Source organism: Maylandia zebra, linkage group LG16 (genome assembly GCF_041146795.1).
Source record: "Maylandia zebra isolate NMK-2024a linkage group LG16, Mzebra_GT3a, whole genome shotgun sequence".
NCBI lineage: Eukaryota > Metazoa > Chordata > Actinopteri > Cichliformes > Cichlidae > Maylandia > Maylandia zebra.
Genome location: NC_135182.1, coordinates 6,492,001 through 6,511,311, shown reverse-complemented (window position 1 = coordinate 6,511,311; position 19,311 = coordinate 6,492,001). Strand labels below are relative to the sequence as shown.

Genomic DNA, 19,311 nt, shown 5'->3' with positions numbered 1-19,311 from the left:
TGGCCACTTGAGGCTGTAAAACAGGCCGATCCAGATAGATTTCCATTTTATAGAATAACTATGTTTACAGCTTGGCACAAAACAGGCGCTTGGTCTGTAGCCAGCTTCCCTGCTTCATAACAACAGCAAGGTGGGTGTGCGGGTCGGTTGGGGTGGAAAGGGGGAAGTTGTATTAAGGCTTAAAATTATGCATCTTTTTGTCCATATAACTACAACCATCTGCTAATTCAGGTCACTAAACTGGACCTCTCATTTGCATTTGTGCTGTAGGTGACTTTTAAAGCCTTTTTTATGTAATCTAACAAATAGTATGGCCTGCTATGCAGTGCTTTGTACTCAAGAGTCACAGTCTTAGACATTTGTTCTATCTAAGAAGTGAGATAGATTGTTGTACTTTATAAGGATGTTACTTACTGCACTAACTACAGCAAATTTAATGAGAAAAAAATGTGAAAGATCAAAAACACCTCATGAAAAAGGACACTTGTCTGTAGGACCACCGTGGAACCACATTCAACCGTTTAAAAGGTATCAGTGTCGGTCAAATCCAGTCCAGTCTCTGGAAGCACCTCACAATCAAGCATGTTAGCGTAATATGATCATTTAACACTCTGCTTCTCCTTTAAATATTCTCACATCCTGCACTGAAAACACAAGTTGTCAACAGCCAAAATGCTCAAATTAAGACTTTAACGCGCAAACGAATAAGTGAATTAATGTAATGCAACGCGCTTGCATTTAGTGATCACTTAAAGTTTAAGTTACATTTTAACTGTACAGTGCTTTATTATATATATTTACAGGACTGTATCTACCTCAAAGCTGTGGTCTCTTTAAAACATGCACGTCTTTGCACTTTTGAGAAAAGCTGGAGTATCCACAGGAATCTCACAGAGAAGAGAAAGAGCATGCAAACTCCACACAGAAAGGGTTCAGCTGGGATTCAAACTAGGAACCTTGTCAAGTCCTTATATACAGTCTATATGTTACTAACAAAGACGCATTTTTTTCATCTGAATTAGAAAATGTCGTATGTTCTTAATCTTCCAGAATAATTGCCTGTACTGTTCACAGAGAGGGAAGAAATCCAACCCATGTAAATGAATTAAAACGTTTATTGAGGGTTTCTTTTTTTGTTTGTTTGTTTGTTTTTTAGGTGCTTGGCACTTGTATTTACATTTTTTTAAAATGTTTCACAAAAAAAGAATTACGTTGCTATTTCCCCTTTTTCACACATTTTAATAACAGATTGTCCTGTAAAATTGCTATACTGTTCAGCACTTAAATACACATCTGTAATACACGTCACAACATACTTTACTCTGTGCTGCTATTGCTTACTTTTTGTCACACAACAACTTTTTAAGCTTATGTTATTGATTGCATTCGCCATCTTATACATATATTTATATATATATTTAAAACAGAATCCACTCAAAAAATAACCAATCCAGTCTTAGAGGAGAAAAGGTTGAGTTGCGTGGTGAAGTCCTGATTTCTAATGTGCATATATGCTGGCATTTTCAGGATGAAGCAAAAGTTCCTCAGTGAACTCTTGCATCAATTACCAGATTTGTGTGTTTTCACCATCTGCCACAGCATGCACCAGTTTCTCTCCTGCATGTACGTGGAGCATGGAGAGTCATTCGGTGATCCGGTCCAGTTGTCTATTTCATTCCAGCCAAAAACTGTGGATTTTGTCAGCAACCACTGACACTTTGGCATTCCCAAGCTAATATGGCACAAGTGCCGAGTGAAGTAAAAGCCCTCTGTATCACATAGAAGGTTCTTTGGTTACAGAATGGCAGGAAGAGCAGATGACATTTGAGTCCCCAAAGAATCAAGTCATTTTGAAGAACCTGTTGCTTCTATTGCACAATGACACTCACAACTGATAATCCCCTCTGTACCAGAGTAAGTACACTGCCACTTCTTATAACACTGATCTGAATGAGGTTGTTGTTTCATTGCTGTCAAGTTGCCGTCCTTCATTAATACAAAGATAATTAAATAATATTTTTGTCTTCCACTGTAAGTATCTTTAAAAACAAAATGTTGAGAGGACATCCTTTTTCTGAAAGCTTCCTTTGTACCTCAGTATATCTATCCTTCATGTGAAAACACTGGTTCAAACTTAACACCAAACCAGGTTCGTAGATTTACTTTTCATATTGAAGACATTAAAAACGTGGCGCCCTGCAAGGTTGGGTCTGAGTTCCTACACCATGTGCATGGACATCTGAGACGAGGAGCCATACTGACGTCCGTCACAAGAGCTGCTGCTTTGCTGGCCACCGGTGGTGTTGCCGATCATGTGCATGGTGTCCATGCTTCCGTTGGACAAGTACTGGCGCTCGGCGAATGCCCCTGCAGGAGTGGAGGAGCAGAGCAAACCGCCCTGGGGTTTCTCGGGGCTGGCGGCCAGGCGAGGAGAAGTGGGGAAGTTATATCCGTACAAATTGTAAGGGTTGTGGAGGGAGAAAGCGTTGTAGGAGCCCTGCTGCACGTGGTGGTGGCTTCCACCAAACATGTGGGCAGAGGAAGGGGCGGATCCGGATGAAGAGGACGAGGCTGAGCTGGAGCTTCCCCCGGTTTGCATCACGTACTGAAGCTGAGAGGCTGGGAATGAGCCGAGCTGACCGCTATAGCCATCCATTTTGCCCCCGCCGCCACCGCCGCTGCCAGTCAGGGAAGCGTGAGTGCTACCCTGCATGCCGGCAGCAATCAAAGAGGAAGTCCTCTGTGGCAAAAAGGATTCAGAGGGCTGACCAGACGCCACAGCACTCCCTGCAGCCTGGAGGCGTCCATATGAACTTTCAGCCAGGCCGCCATATCCCTGTAGGGCTGCCATGTTGCTGCGAGCACAGGCAGGGTACTCCGACAGGCCCAGGTTGCAAAGCTGACTTTCCCTACAGCCCACATTGAAGGTGTTAGGGGCCAAGTGAAAGGTTGGAGGGGAGCAGGAGGGAGAAAGGAGGTGTGCTGCACTAGAGGGAGATGGAGTTCCTGTGCTGGAGGTGGTAGGAGAAGTGCCTGTGCTGCCCCCTGCAAAACAGAAATACAGAGAGAATGAGTGAACTATACAAAAGCCAATGTGGGAGTACCAGAAACTGTAATGCTTCAAAAGGCTTCTCCAAATGGCCTTAAACCTGCATTAAAAAGCGATAAAGCAGGGTATCCCTTAGGGCATGACCACACTGTGACTGACATGTCTCGGTTTCTGTTGCATTCAACTTTTGCTTATGTTTCTTTGCAGGTTTTAGATCTCACCTTGGGTCAACACACCTGAATCACATGATTAGTTCGTTACCAGGCCTCTGGAGAACTTCAGGACATGTTGAGAAGGTAATTTAGCCATTTAAATCAGCTGTGTTGGTTCGAGGACACATCTAAAACCTGCAGAGACACCAGCCCTCGTGGACTGAGATTGCCCACCCCTGCACTAGACTGAAGAACTAGAGGCTTCAAACTGAAGTTCCCATGAGATTGTGTGTTGTTATGCAAACTCAGTCAGTTGATCCAAATGGGCTTTGTCAAACCCCTGTTCTCAGACCAACTGCAGCCGTACTCTGTATACACGATCACGAACTGTTTTGTAAAACACGCCGCATTAAATATTCTGTTCTGAGGAGATTCGTGTCACCCCACATATAATACATGCATATAAGTTTGGTGGCACAAGTAAGATCCTCAGGCCAAGCCTTTCAGAGAGATGTGAAAGCTGTGAGGTATTAATCACATACTTTTGTGTTAATAAGAACTTGGCTCACGTTCATGCTGCTGTCCTAAAATTCAGTTTGAAACCGGAATGAGGAGGATGCATAACTAAATAATCCAGGACTCGCTTGGCTCGGGCTCTTCTTTGCACCATATGCCTTCGATAATATCGCCGCAGCGCTCTGCTCAGCTCAAGGAGATGAAGGGGGGAGCTTATGAGGAGGGAGAGAAAAGAAAAGGGGGGCAAGGTAGATATATTTCGGAAAGAGAGAACGATAGTTAAGTGATGTCATGTTTTCCTCTGGATAGACGGGCTCGGGGGGCTTCAGTGCCGAGGGAGAATGCTTGATTGCTTTGAAGGGGAAAAGGGTGTCTGGTGCCATAAGAGCAAAGCTACACAGTTCCTTACAGTTACCACAGAGTGCACATGCACACAACACAGAGTCTTTATGAGATGATACAGGGTTCACTGACAGAGCAAGGACTTTAATTAAATCTTAATCACTGTGGAGAAGTTTAAAGATAACAAACACGTGTCAGCCCGCTCTGACAAAACATGGAGCATCACGTCATGCTGACCTCCGAGGGTAACATGGATCAGGTCAGCATTGCTTTAGAGTTGCTTGAAAGCGGCGAGGCCCTTGATATGAGCCATGACTCGTTCCTGGTTGTCGACTCTGGAGCTGAGACAAAGGGAGGTGGCCCAAGTGACGCTGACTCTTGTCGTGGAGCCGTCCAAAAGCCACAGGGTTTGTTTAACGATTTTATTTGCAACGGCTACGCGTGATGTGAAAAGTTCAGCAGACGCAGGCAGACCTGCCAGAGGAGCAGTGTATGGCCAAGCTCAGATGAAGGACAACCACAGCTGATATATGGAGGGAAAATATGCACATGGAGAGTTCACACTGGGACACCAATGCGCCAAGGTCATGGTAAGTACCACTGCACACAACTCTAGGTAACTGTGCAGTAATGTATTACACTACACTGTAATGAGCCCTAAAAAAAAGATGATGTGACGTTTCAGTTATGAAAATCCAATTTTAAACCAAATACATTTAAAATCACAAAAAAAAAAAAAACGAAAGTAAAAATGTTCCAGTCAGTGATCGTTTCATGTTTGGTTTCAGTTTACAGGTTTTATCTGAAAACACAAACTAATTCATAATTACAATACTCGTGCAAGTCGCCCGTGACAATGATGGTATCATGATACAGCGATCCTTGATGTACTGACAGTCATTCATAAACTTATTATGGTGTGTGTGTGTGTGTGTGTGTGTGTGTGTGTGTGTGTGTGTGTGTGTGTGTGTGTGTGTGTGTGTGTGTGTGTGTGTGTGTGTGTGTGTGTGTGTTTCTTAACCATAAATGTGACTTTAACATCATTTTGCATTTCATTACCCCTGCCAAGTAGGTTATGTGTTTGTTAGCGTTTGCACGCGTGTCATTCTGTCTGTAAACACAATAGTTCAAAAAGTTATGCCAAAATTTGTAGGGGTGTAAAGTGGGGTCATTTTAAGAATCCATTAAAATCTGGTTGATACCCATCAAAGTCTTCAAAGTTTACTTACTGATTTATTGGTCAAAAACTGAGAAAAGGCTTTATAATACGGAAACTTATAATTGTGTGGCGTGTTTTTCAACACATAGAAAAGAAGATCTAAAGGTTTAAAATACCGACTGAATATAGCATATTGTAAAAGGAAGCAATATCATACAGTTTCACAGTCAGTAGTTTATTAGTAGGTTGGGGTTTTTTTGCCTTATTCTACTGTAATACTTTTTTTAATATCACAAAGTTAAGGTAAATTTGTTCCTTTAAGACAGATGAGAAGGACTGCACAAATATATTTATTTACATACCTTGCTGTTTCTGCATATTTGTAAAGTCTTCAAATGTGAGTGTCCTCACTGGAGGTCTCCAGAAAGCATATGTTTCCATGATCGCCTCAAGGCCAGTCCTGACAGAGACATGCAAAACCAATTTTAGGACACACACACAAACACAAAAAAAGAAATGAAAACAAGAGGCAAGTTTTTTTTTTTTAGTGAAGTTTACAATAAAAGCTGCTGCTAGGACAGAGAAAATAATATTATCAGTCATAGATTAATCACTGATTTTAAGCATGTATCTCTTTTTTTTTAGTCTAAAGCTTGAAGCCTCGATCAGGCTCACCGTTGTATTTAAAGTTCTAGAAGCCTGATTTTAGATAATTATGAGCTTTGATTGTTACTATAGACATTTAAATGTTTGAAATGAACACTGAAACGCTTAATGAGAACAATAACCAAAGTTTGGGGAAAGTATTCATATTTCTTTCTTCACTCTTGCACCAAAATCAGCCTTTTTAATACTTAACTTTATTTTAAAACTGTACTTTTAATAGAGTTAAATAAGGAATTTACTCGTTTCTGTTAATAGAATTAATAAACTGTGACTTGACGAGTACATAGAGGGAGAATCTAAATATACTGAAAACATCAATGGAAGAAAAATGGGCAGTGATATTCTACATGTCAGTGAGACAGCTAGAAACATCGGGAGCTGGGATGGGTTTGAGATATATAATGTAGATGGAGAGAGAGGTGGGATAAACCAGAGTCCAGCTAGGAGGAAACTGGGGCCATTAAAAAGGAGCAGAATTTTAGTGTGCATATAAATCTGAGGTGACATTTCATCCTGAATCTGTACATGGTTCTCCTTCCTGCTTGATTTACTTCCCCACATGGCACTCGGCTCTGGCCCAGGCAAAGCAGCGTCCGCTCTGCTCCCTGTGTTATTTTAGGGCCACCAGCTCCCTGGCTGTGGCAGCTCGTTAGTGTGCCATGCTAATCAGCCCAGCCCTCATCATCACTGCACTCATTCATACAGTTGCACTGCTGCCGCGGGACCAAAACCCAACAAATGAGCTGTATCCCTCCACCGGGCCATAAAGCCTGGTCACCAGACAACTGACGACACCCCCATAACTGTAAGGCTGAGAGAGGACCGCATTAAGATTCAACAAGAAACTCAGAAAAAGGAAAACAAGATGGTGCTTAATTTGAGAATTAGCAGTGCAAGTTTGGCCTTTCTATTAATTTGGAATTTCCCCTGAATATGGAATCGGTTGGTAATGCTTCACAGCAAATGAGCTGCACGTTCATTTTACAGCTTAAAAACCCAAAGAAAGTACCTTAGGTATTTTTTATAACTGTTTATGTCACCCATATCCGATACTAATAGAAGCTGAGTAACGTTTAAAAGACGCGCGTGGCAATAATAACAAAATATGTCACACCTGCTTTTATGTGCGCAGCTGCCTGTTTCCACTGCTTTCAGTTGCAGCTGCAGCACTTTTACATTTTGCTCAACCTGGCTGCAGAGAAGGCAAATCAAGAGAGGGTTAGTATTTTATTAGGGGGCGAGCAAGGTTTGGTTTCACTGGAAATTACCTTGATTTTCCTTCCTATCTAGTGTTTACCACAAGGTGACAAGAAAGATGTGGACTAAACGACTGTCGTTACTCATTACAGATAATTGTGACTTGTTCAAGCTAAGCACAGGAAATGTTAATTGCTTTTATCTCGTCTGTCTCACCTGTTGACCTTTCTAACCCTAATCTGACACATTAGGTTCCCCACGGGATCCTGTCCCTCCACAATTCTTTAAAGAAATTTTTCCTAGTATACAACAGTATGTCCTTGACATTATTAACAGCAGTCTGTCTTCTGGTGTGGTTCCTGCAAATTTCAAACATGCAGTAGTACAGCCACTGCTTAAGAAACCTGGCCTTGATCACACAGTTTTAGCGAACTATAGGCCTATTTCCAAGCTGCCTTTAGTCTCCAAGGTTTTAGAGAAAATTGTTTTTAGTCAATTGAAAGATTTTCTAGATGAAAATGGCATCTTTGAGGTTTTTCAGTCAGGTTTTAAAACCCTTCACAGCACAGAATCTGCATTACTAAGGGTTTTTAATGACATCTTTCTGGCATGTGATTCTGGTAACCATGTTGTTCTTGTCTTGCTTGACCTAACTGCTGCCTTTGACACAGTAGACCACAATATTTTAATTTCTCGATTACATGATGTAGTGGGTATTGGTGGCACTGCACTTAATTGGTTTAGGTCTTATTTGTCAGATAGAACTTTCTCTGTCAGCCTTCTCGGTTACGAATCGTCTTCTGCTCCTCTGTCATGTGGTGTCCCACAGGGCTCAATTTTAGGGCCACTGCTCTTTTCTCTGTATCTACTGCCTCTGGGTTCTATCCTTAGAAGGCATGGGATCTCATTTCACTGTTATGCCGATGACTGCCAAATTTATTTGACACTAAAACGCAAGGATGCCATCTCCATAAAACCTCTCTTGACATGTCTAGATGACATTAAAGCTTGGTTGGCTCGAAACTTTTTAAATTTTAATAAAAAGAAAACAGAAGTGTTGGTGTTTGGACCCAGTGGTCCCTGTGAGTCCTCCTCTGTTGTTTTAGGATCCCTGGAAGTCTATTTTAAATCTGTTGTTACTGACCTTGGTTTTAAGTTGGACAGTGATTTTAAATTGGACAACCAAATCAGAGCAGTGGTGAAGTCCAGTTTTTATCATTTAAGGCGACTGGCAAGACTAAAATCTTTTCTTTCGAGGCAGCACCTTGAAACAGTGATCCATGCTTTTATTTCTTCCCGCCTGGACTACTGTAACTCACTTTATGTGGGGGTCAGTCAGTCATTGCTCTCACGTCTGCAGCTGGTTCAAAATGCGGCTGCACGACTCCTAACAGGAACTCGAAAAAGAGAGCATATAACCCCCGTGCTGGCCTCTCTGCACTGGCTGCCTGTGTCTTTTAGAGTTAATTTTAAAATTCTTATGTTTGTTTTTAAATGTCTACACAGTCTTGCCCCGCCTTACCTCTCTGAGCTTCTTCATCCCCACATACCCTGTCGGTCTCTCAGGTCAGCTGACCAGCTGCTCCTGGAGGTACCGAGATCCAGGAGGAAGCTCAGAGGGGACAGGGCCTTCTCTATTGTGGCTCCAAAATTATGGAATAATTTGCCCATGCATGTTAGAGAGGCCCCTTCACTGTCCACTTTTAAATCACGTCTTAAAACCCACTTTTATTCCTTGGCTTTTAACCTCAGTGAGACTTAGTTTCTTTTTTAATGCAGTAGTTATTTAATTAATGATTTCACTCTTCTTTTATTTGTTTTTTATTTATATCTCATGTAATTTTATTTTACAGTTCCAATGTACAGCACTTTGTGTCAGCTGTGGTTGTTTTAAAGTGCTTTATAAATAAAGTTGATGATGATGATGATGATTAGCCACCAAGGATGCATGTGCACATAATAAAATTACGAACGACTCCGCCTGATCTGTCCGTGCAGCTGGAATTTCTTGGCTTTGCCAACACACATCGGCATTTGCTTCAGACAACATCCACTGACTGCTCACAGGAGCCACTAACCTAACAAGCTGCACCTGATGCTGATGCCAGCATCCAATCACTGCCACATCGGAAACTGCATCCAAATCGATGATAATGTTAGTCAGAGGTGGTCGTGTTGCAGGATTTTTCCTTGATAGACAAACTTTTGACCAAGAGAAAAATCATGATTATCATGCTAATGAAATTTTTTTTAACCAGTTTTTGCTAATTGTGGTTTCGTTTATCATCATTTGATCATCAAAATGTTGAGAAATCTTGTGAAAATAATTCAGGGGATGCAGAAGCATCTGCCCTTGGCCCTATCTCTTGTATTAGCAATGTTGCAGTTAATAATAATAATAATCATCATCATCATCATCATCATCATGATATATGATCATTTATTGCATTTATGCCCTAATACTGGGTTGACCTTCATAAGTCAAGATTTGCCAAAGTGTAATTATAATCAGACGTTTATGTTTGATTGAACTGAATATTTGCAGTTTTTTTCTTGATTAAAAATCAGACCTGACTGTGAGCTGGAAACACGCCGTATCTACAGTTACATTTCATATTGAGCTAATAACTTCATCCTGTGTGACCAAACTCCCAAATCACCATAATTATTCTGAAACAGCAGCATGAAGGTCAAAGGTCAGAGCTGCAGCTCGCTAACAATATTCATGAATGACGCAATAAAAAAAAAGAAATCAGCTCCGACACAAAGCATGAAATTCAGAATGACTGAGAGAGGGCTTTTAAGGTAACAGAAGCAGTCTGAAATCTCAGTGTGTCCTGGCCAAATCTGAACCAAAACAAATCCCAGACGGGCGTGAAGGGAAGGAATCCTGAGCAGTACGTGAGGATCAATTCATTTTCTCTCTCTAAAGACAAATCTCTTGTGCTCTGTTATCTTTTCATCTGTAGCTTTTCTGCAATGAAATTCTAATGCCAGTTCATAAATCAAACGGTCTATTGTCTGAAAAACGAAAAAAGATGTCTCAAATATCTGTGCGCCAATAATGCGGACCAGATGAGGGGGCTGCTTTCATGTGTGGAGACCCCTTCTCTTTCCTCCTCTCCTCCACTATGTTATAGATATAGGATGATTCAGTGACTGGGTGCAACAAGGCGAATCAAGAGAAAAGAGGGGAGGAGACGAGAGGAGGGGGATAGAGGCAGAAGGAGAGGTAAACAGTGATGTAGAACATCTAAGAAAGCATCAGGATAAAATCCAACATAATCAATAATGTTATTAGTTAGCTTGAAAAGTAAGTAGAAGTAAGTATTCCACAGTGCAGAGTCAGACTGCTGTCTCTGGCTAACATCACACAGTAACAAGACAGTAATGACAACATGTCCCAGTGCAACCTTTTACCGTGCGACAATAAGAGTCAAACCATTTTTGTATTGTGTTTCATTTGCCTTTTGTTTGGATTTGTGTCAGGAAGAGGAGAGCAAACATATCTCACGGAATTCTGGTTGTAATTCATAGCGACTAAATGGCCGGCTTCACTGCTTTATAGGTCGTGTGGGAATGTGGGCATGATTAAAAAAGAAAGAAAACACGAGTACAGACAGTGTTAATATTCCCGTAAGCACGGATATGGTGATTTTCAGGTCAAAGCATGTCTAGACGTCTAGGTTAAACTGGCCTAAATTTAGTTACATGTAGCCGTTGTTCCAATCACATTTTATGGCTTTATTTCAGTCTGAAGCAGGTCTTAAGTGAGTGATGAAATTTTAGGGGTTTTATGGAGCTAAATGTCTAAAATAAAAACAATCAGCCCACTTTGAAGCTAAAGGTGACCGTGAGAGAGATGAAAACTTGGTACCTTTGACAAAATGTGGAAAAACTAATAATCAGCTCACAGCAGATGTCAGAGACAAGCAAATATTTACAGTTAAGATTAAAGATGTATGGATACTTGTTCATTAGCTAGTCACAGTGCAGCAAACCATATTCTAGGAACAGCAACATGCACCCACTAGTGATTGAGCCAGAAGTAACAATATTTGGACGAGGTGATGGAGAGGCAGGTTTACCGCTAAGCTCAGTTAATAAGCCACACAGGTACCATATATCAGTTCCAAGCAACAGACTAGTAAAATACTCAAATTTACTCAAAGATTAAGTACAAACTTCTTGGACAGTCTATACATCCCAGCAAGTAATATTATTTGTTGGAAAGGCACCAACAACACAAACATAGGTGGGCCTTTACTTGAATCAGTATTGATATAACCGGGCATTAGCTACAACCCTTTGTCACAACACCTTTCAAAGCAGAAACAACTCCTAGCTTTAAGTCTTAATAAAATCAAAAAGTGGAAATAAATAAATACATAATAAATACATACATCAGTATCTGTTCAGTGTTTTGACAGCGTTTGACATTGATTTCCAGTTTCAACCTGTTTATGCACGTACAGGTTATTAGTTTAAGACCTGAAAATCAGAGGAATGAAACAATGAAAGCAAAAGAGAACAAACGTTGTTTTCTCTCGCTTGTGCATCAGTGTGTCTGTCTGTACTGCAGATCTGGGCAACAGCTGCATGTGTGCTATCTTCAGAGGATTATTTCCACAATAAAGGTCACACAGTGCAACAATTAGCATGGGGTTCTTTGTTTACCCCCCATAGAGTCTAACAACACAGAGGTTAGATTGATTGGAGAATCTGAATCACGTGGTTGTTATTTATCTCTTTGCATGTGTCAGCTAAGACTCAGTATAACTGCTTTGGCTGATAACAGAGACAAAGCACTGAAGACACCTAAGGAGGGTGTATTGCCTGGATGATGTTGTAACAATGTACCTGTTTCTTCCAGAGTCTCTGAAACCTTTGGCAAATGGGTTGCGGTCAATCTTTAGTCTGGTAATCTGCAGAAAAGGACGACATAGAAAGAGACATTTTATTTATAAACTTTCAAAAATGCTTGAGTAGAAAATGCCATCGCTATAAAATGTGAGGATTTTTAAGAAAGCAGATTATATAAAGGGATTTTTTAAAGCTTTTCAGAGATGAGTAATTTCAGAGCACTTCTGAAATTACGTCTGATTTCTTTTTTTGTTTTAAAGTAATATCCTGTAATCAGTTTTTACTATGGTGATAAAGTCAGAGCTGAATACCTGCTGGTTCTGATAAGCAGTGACTGTGGTAAAGACTGTCTCAGGGAAGCTGAAGGTCTTAACTCCTTCCCCACTGGGCACTGGTTTGTTTGGAGACAGTTCACTGCTGAAGTCCTTCCTGATGACATGAACACGAGGCTGATACTTGTGCATGGAGTGGAGGATGATCTGTAAATATGAGAAAAGAAGAGAGTGAAGTGCAGTCAGTCATTTTGTGTGAATGTACGCAGGGGTGCGTAATCTGTGAAGGATGATCTCGGTAGTTACAAATCTGTGTGTGAATGCATTATAGGTGCCTTGAAATGTACAAAACACTCAAAATACAACATAAAACCTCCGTCCTAAAAAAACGCTTTCTTGTAAACATCAATTAGCTGCACTGATTCCCGACCAGGGCTACGTGACATTAAGCGGAAACAAAGTTCTCACTGCAGTGACGCTGGCTTGAGGATTATTTCACATTATTTCACAGCAGAGCGGAGGCGTCAGACAGTGTCGGCCCCAACCTCGCCTCAGGCTTTCAGTCTGCTCCTGATTAATCTGAGAGTGAGAAAACCTCCCCAGAGCCAAACACCCACAACCCCCCCACCACCTCAGCACTCTGTTACAACAGAGGGGGTCATTTCAAACTAGAGCCGCAGGGGGAAAACACCTCTGAATATCAAAAACATTACATTCAGTGTTCCAGACCTCAAATCACACACACTACACGCACACGAATCATGACTGGGCATCTGCGTGGAGACGCATGTGCTGATCTGCAATCCTCATTTTAAAGACATGTCTCCATCTGTGTTGCTCGGTATTCATTTTTGTGGTGTTTTGGCATGCTCTGCCCAGTGATGACCTGCCAATCAAACTGCGTGGGCGGGTGCTGTGGTGTATCTTTACCCGGGTGGTCAGAGGAACGGTCTCCAGGCAGCACGTCCAGGCATAAGTTTTGCACCATGGAAAAAATACTTTCACATTTTGTGGGTTGTTTTCAGACTACGTTTGTTTCAATTGATAAAACAGAGCTGTGAAAAAAAAATTGATCTTGGAGATTTTAATGTTTAAATATAGTGATATCAAATCAATTTGACAGAATGTGAAATTCTAAAGTTTCAATTCGTATTGTCTGCCACTCCAGCCATAAGCGCTCGAGCAAAATCCAGTCGTATTTTCAGGTTATTTACAGACTTTAAATAAAATGTAAATTATCAAAAAGAAAAAAAAAGTTAAAATAATGAAACAACTATCTTGTGGTTCAAAGTCACACTTTGACTCGCTGAACTCAGAACAAATGACTCAAGGAGCAGCCAGAGGACATCAGCTGACAGTTGTTCACGCTCAAATACAATTGTTTAATAAGTGGTGTTTTCATTTCCGTGGTAGGTAATGACGTTCTTTGGACCCCCTTTGAAAATAATCTGGACATTCACACCAGGGACACCAACACATGCACATAACAGATGTCGCGTGCATGTCCACCAAGTTAGATCCCGTTCAATGTCTAAGGCACATTTGGCTTTAATTGATTTTTTTAAAAACATAGTTAAAACACTTTAATGACCATAAACAATTAGTAATCAAAGCAAGCCTGTGATTTCAGCTGTGAAAACGGTCGAGGAGTCACTGACTGTATATGAGTCAGCTGTGTCTCTGGAAGGTCTTTTACTCAGTATAAAAGAAAAAGGGGCAAAGGCCTCAAAGCAGACTGTAGAAACATCTTCTGTGGCATTTTGAACGGTTTCACACAGCAGCATTGATACGTTACCATGCAATGGATCATTAACAAAGAACAAAACAGAAGTAACAAAAAATGTTTTGGCTAGTCGAGTCTGCTTTAGCATTTTATTAGGTTTTCCCATAGAACAGTGAGAGAGGGACAGCATGAGGCAGATTTGAAGCTATAAGAATGCAGACTGAGGGTAATGAGTCCATGCAGGCACTGAGGTAAGAGAAGCTTTTAGCTTGCGGCACGGTTTCCCCCATGTGCAAATGACACAAAACTGCTGGACGGAGAGTTTTCACCGCATTTGAAAAATAAAAGCAAAAAAAGCAAAGTGCAATCTTGATATAAAACAGTTACACTGTTGCTTTGACTAACATTCAACAGTCTTGCAAAAATACTTGCAAATTAATTGCATGTTGATAATAACTGCAGTTTAAAAATACAAATAAAATGTGAATGCATTAGTAATGCACGTACAATAACATAGTTTAAAAAGTGCACTTGTTTGTAATCTCTTACCAACTCAAACAACACACACTTTAAAAAAATGTAATTAGTTTGCCAAATAAAAAAAGGTAAAACAAAAAGTTACAGTAATTTGGTTGATATCATTACTGCTAATATTTTTATGTTCAGATTTTCTATAGAATAGCATTATTATGTAAAATGATTTATATTATAAGAATATTATATTGTGAATTTATTTTTAACTTTATTTTTCAACATAATCATCATCAAGATAGCACGAAACTGTATGAATGTATAAAATAAACTTTTATAAGCTTAGATTATTTAAAGTATATATAGTGGAGCACAGTTACTGGTGGAGTATAAGTTCCTGCTGGATTTGATGTCACTTTAGATTATTTTAAATTCCACAAGAAATTCTTGTCCATTTTATTTCATGTCATTTATTTTACGGTTATGTTAACATAAAGAAATTCATTGTAAAATAATAATTTACAAAAAATAAACAACATAATATGAAAAACAATAAAGTTAATGACATGATTAAGTTAATGTGTTTTTATATTATTGCTGTGTTATTTTGAATTGAGCAACCTGGGCATTTCTTTCATACTCGACCAAAACAGAATGATGGGATGAATTTTATCCTTAATGAATGATGGAGCGCTGCAGGTTAAAAGAGTATCTAAAGTCATGCAGTCAACAATAAATCATGTTGTTTAAGCTGATAATGTTTTGTATATGTGCTCCATATTTAACCCCTGTCTCTAAATATCTCGAGGTGGACTTCCAGCGCTGTCTGCGCTTTACTTTTAATTCAGATTTTTGATTGTTTAGCTTTACACAGGTGAGATCACCTCATATCTGCTGACAAGTGCTGTGAATGGATCAAGTTTTTATTGTAAAATGGCAACGCTGCTCTGATAATGCGCTCGGAGAGACGTGCAAATATATTGATTTTGCTCACAGACTGCTTCTGTTGTGACACCTGATGATTCATGACACGTATGGTTTCTGTTTGTGATGAGGCAGACATTTCACGACACCACAAGTCAGGAGGATGAGTGAGACGTGGTGAGGTTTCCCACACAGGAAGCTCCGAAATTAATTTTCTTTGGCCTCTAAAGACCCTCCAGGGAAACAAAGACCCTAAAGCCGAGCAGCAGGAAAGGAAAGACAACCTCCCGTCACTCTGAAGAAGCCCTGCAAGCGAATCGTCGCGCGCTGACGCCCAGATGTTGTTACTTTTGTCACCACTGAGCTGATGTGATCATCTGCAGAGCAGCAACCTGCCGTGCCCACGCAGTGTGCTGCACAAATGTGGAACCCGCCATTTTGTCACAGAGCAGGAGACATCTCTGTCATGGCGGTGTCACTACAAGGCTTCTATAAAAACTGTATGATCTTTTTTCTCAGTAACAAAGTTGATTTGTAGCAACAGAAACTCTGATCTCTCAGACAGACACTGTGTCATCCTTCCTCTCTTAGCACCAGCTCTCCTTTAGTTTCTAAAAGCACATGGAGTTCATGCAGACTCGAGATGACAGACTTTTATGGCGGCTGTGGCTAGCATGTTAGCAAACAGGTTGATATTTATACATCAAACAGGTTGCTGAATTTAGAATAAACTTAACTTTTGATTGACTTGTTTCCTCCATCAGTGTTGATAAGAAAAAAGTAACGTTCGAACTCTACTCCAACAAACCACTCAGTGTTTATGCAACGTCTGCTGCTGGCGACTGCTGACGTCATAGGTAGCAGTGCTGCTACACAAACAACCTTAGGTAGTTTTCATATTATCTGTATTATATTTGGCCTTTTTTTTTAAAGCTAGGGCTAAGCATAAGAGGACAATTAAACTAACAGCTTTCACTATAATTCCGTTCACATGAAACTCATTTCTACCATAAGAGGAGGAATCAAGTGGAAATACAGGACTGATTTTAGCTTGCTGGCCACTTGCTGATTATATATAAGGAGGGCAATAAATCAGACAAATTATGGTCAAAGTTTTTGCTTTTTTGCTTTAAATATTTCACCTATGAAGCCCGGATAACATATTTTAAGCAGCCAAGAAGCAATAAGAGGCTCACTATAGCTAACTACCTCTGTTACTGACTGGATACAAGCAGGGCAGTAAATCAGAGAGACTGTGGTCAGACTTAAAATTTAGCACAGTGATGTGGCTGCTGGAGCGTACTACAAATCAAATTCAATCATTTAAATGACCTTAACAAAATCCCCCAAGGAAAGGAAAATGATATATTCAAACAAGGAAACTTTTAATATCTTTCCACTTTAATCCTCTAAATGAACTCAGAGCAGCCCATCCTTCGAAAAAGGGGGCGGCCTGAGCGTGAATGCACTATATCTGGTTCGATTGTGAACAAGTCTCACGGCTCTGTGAGTCCCGAAAGCACAAATTCTACAAAGAAACGTGTCAACTTTCATTTCAAGAAAACACTTCAAAACATTTCCATCCACAAGCTGCCACACAGCTCCAGGAGTGCACCGAGTGCATGTGTATAAATCACAGCTTGAACATTTAAACCAAATGCAGCTCAGATAGGTCACTCTGTTTTTGCATGTCATTGTGGTCCAAAGTTTTATCCACACTGCTGCTTCAGCTTTTATTTAAAATATTTCTAGATTTTGTTCTAAGATATAACGACGAACATAAACGACGATTCCAAAACTTTTATTTGCAAATTTTAAAAACGTAGTGTTGACAAATAATCTGCTTCGTATTCAGATTATTTAGCTGCGTAGCACCATTTACTCACATTTGATTGGCCTTTGGGTCCAGTGGCCTTAAAGTTGCACATGGGCCCTTCAGCAGCAGTTTAAGGAAGTGAGCTTAAAATTAAACCATTAACATTTTACACTGCATGATTTAAAGTTCTCATTTCATGGCATTGTTGTAAATATGCTTGTACTACTTTACATTATTTGGGAAACATCGAAATTATTGCACATGGACTAGCAAGAGAGGAGGTGAGCATGACTGATCTAGTGTTTTGTAAGTAAGTTCTACTCTTCATGTGTCTTCACTGTTAAGTCAATACAAAAAAATCATCTTATTAAAAGAACTTGTAGAACTTGTATTTTTTAAAGTTACAAATCAGTCAGCCATGAAGAAATGTGCAGTTGATCAGCTTTGTTATAAATTCCAGTCACAGGAAGAATTTGCTTATTTCACACTACAATTGTGGAGGGGGTAGATTTGACCAGACATCAAAGTGGAAGTGATGAAACATCCAGACTCAAAAGTGCCATAACAGATGTTTTGTTGTTGTTAACTTAGTAGCAGAGAAAAGTCTTGTGCTTACATGCCCCTGGTCATCCAGCTCGTTGTTGGTGAGTTTGAGCTTGTCAAAGCTGACCACCTGCCTCATCCACGTGTCCCCTGAGGCCAAAGAATCTGGGTGGATGTAGACCCGCGGAGGAACCGGAGAGTCTGCGTTTCCCGCCACCATCCACTTGGAGCTGTGGTACACATACCTAGAAAACACAGTGGGAAACCTGGTTTAAGCAACGCTGGCGCACACAAACGGATACACGAGGATGAGTCTGAGCTTATGCTAGAAATACAAAGGTTTCATTTGACATTGCATGTTCTAGAAGACCTGTGCATGTTTAAATCGAGTAACTCTAAATGTTATTGTAAACTTGTTTTTTTCTATGTCTCTTCACTGAGACTTCTTCTGCTTTGATTTCTTAATCATGTTCCCCAGAAAGTTAGTCCATGACTAGTATTCCCTCCCCACTTCACTGTTTTGAAAACTCATTTGAGGTTATTTGAGGGTTAGAGGGGTTATTATAAAGCCTGTTTGGATTTCAAATAAGCTGGAGTGATTTTCTTTTTTCGCTTCGCTGGAAAACAAACTCCAAACACTCGGCCACGTTGCCACAACACCGGCTGTTAAAAAACTCATCTGCTGTTTCTTCATTGCGCTTGAAATTTCTAACAAGCGCAACATAAAATATTCCATATGCAGTCGCACGCTCTGCTGCATAGTTTCAATTAAGCAAAGCCGTAATATTTGACGATGTTGTGTGTGAGTTTGGGTACAATGGGGCGACCCACCCATTAAACAGCAGGGAGAGACGGAGAAGAAAGCGAGAGAGAAAGAAAAAAATGTGACAAAAGTAACTGACTTTTACCCTCATTTTAAAAAGAAATGACAAGCCACAAGTTAACTCTGTGTGCGCTGATTAAAAAAACAGGAAAGGACAAAGAAAGGAATGAGTGCGATGGAAAACAAGGGAATAATGCAAGAAACAATGAGGGGGGATTAAAATGCGTGGAGACGAGACGGGCGGCCTTCGGGAGAGACGGACACAATGAGGGAGATGAAATCAGCAGACGGAAAGGTGAAGGAGAGATAGGAGTGAAGCGCCGAGAGAGGCTGAGCGTGAGTGCGGGAGAGAGAGTGGGAAGCACAGCTGTTTGCTTTTAGTTCTGGCCCTGCGCTCACTTGAAAGTGTTTTATCTGCAGCGTCTCTGCCAAAGTCATCACTCACCCCTGAAACATGGACAAAACTCTCATTTGGTCCTTTTGTTATTGCCTTGAAGGGCTGCACCACCCCGTTTTACCACACATTTATGTCCAAGACCAAAAATAAAAAGAATATACCAACTCGGCCTCTTTGTGAGCATTTGAAAAAGCATATAGGGGGTGTTTTTGGGAATGCTGGCAAACACACCCTCTGGCCACCATATTGGAGCTAAAGTCAGTATGCTATATTACATTTGTAAGTAAATGTTTGTCAGACAGGAGGAGTGGTTCGTGCTCTGTTTGGGAGCTTTGTGTTTTTCACTTTGCGCTGCATTGTTGTTTTTTAACTTTTGCTTTTAGGAGCCTTGCATGTTT

The 19,311-nt window shown here is 40.5% G+C and overlaps 1 protein-coding gene across 1 annotated transcript in view; it reads right to left on the bottom strand.

The window, feature by feature from the left end:
* Positions 1 to 1,107: 1,107 nt before the first annotated feature.
* The window catches only part of tbx15 (T-box transcription factor 15), a 33,599-nt gene continuing 15,395 nt past the window's right edge, over positions 1,108 to 19,311 (bottom strand). Inside the window, exons 4-8 of the mRNA XM_004571979.3 lie at positions 17,767 to 17,938; positions 12,256 to 12,423; positions 11,942 to 12,006; positions 5,581 to 5,678; positions 1,108 to 3,045 (exon numbers count right to left, since the gene is read on the bottom strand). Of these exons, the coding sequence (XP_004572036.1) occupies positions 2,219 to 3,045; positions 5,581 to 5,678; positions 11,942 to 12,006; positions 12,256 to 12,423; positions 17,767 to 17,938 (1,330 nt within the window). The 3' untranslated portion in view covers positions 1,108 to 2,218. The remainder of the gene's footprint in view (positions 3,046 to 5,580; positions 5,679 to 11,941; positions 12,007 to 12,255; positions 12,424 to 17,766; positions 17,939 to 19,311) is intronic.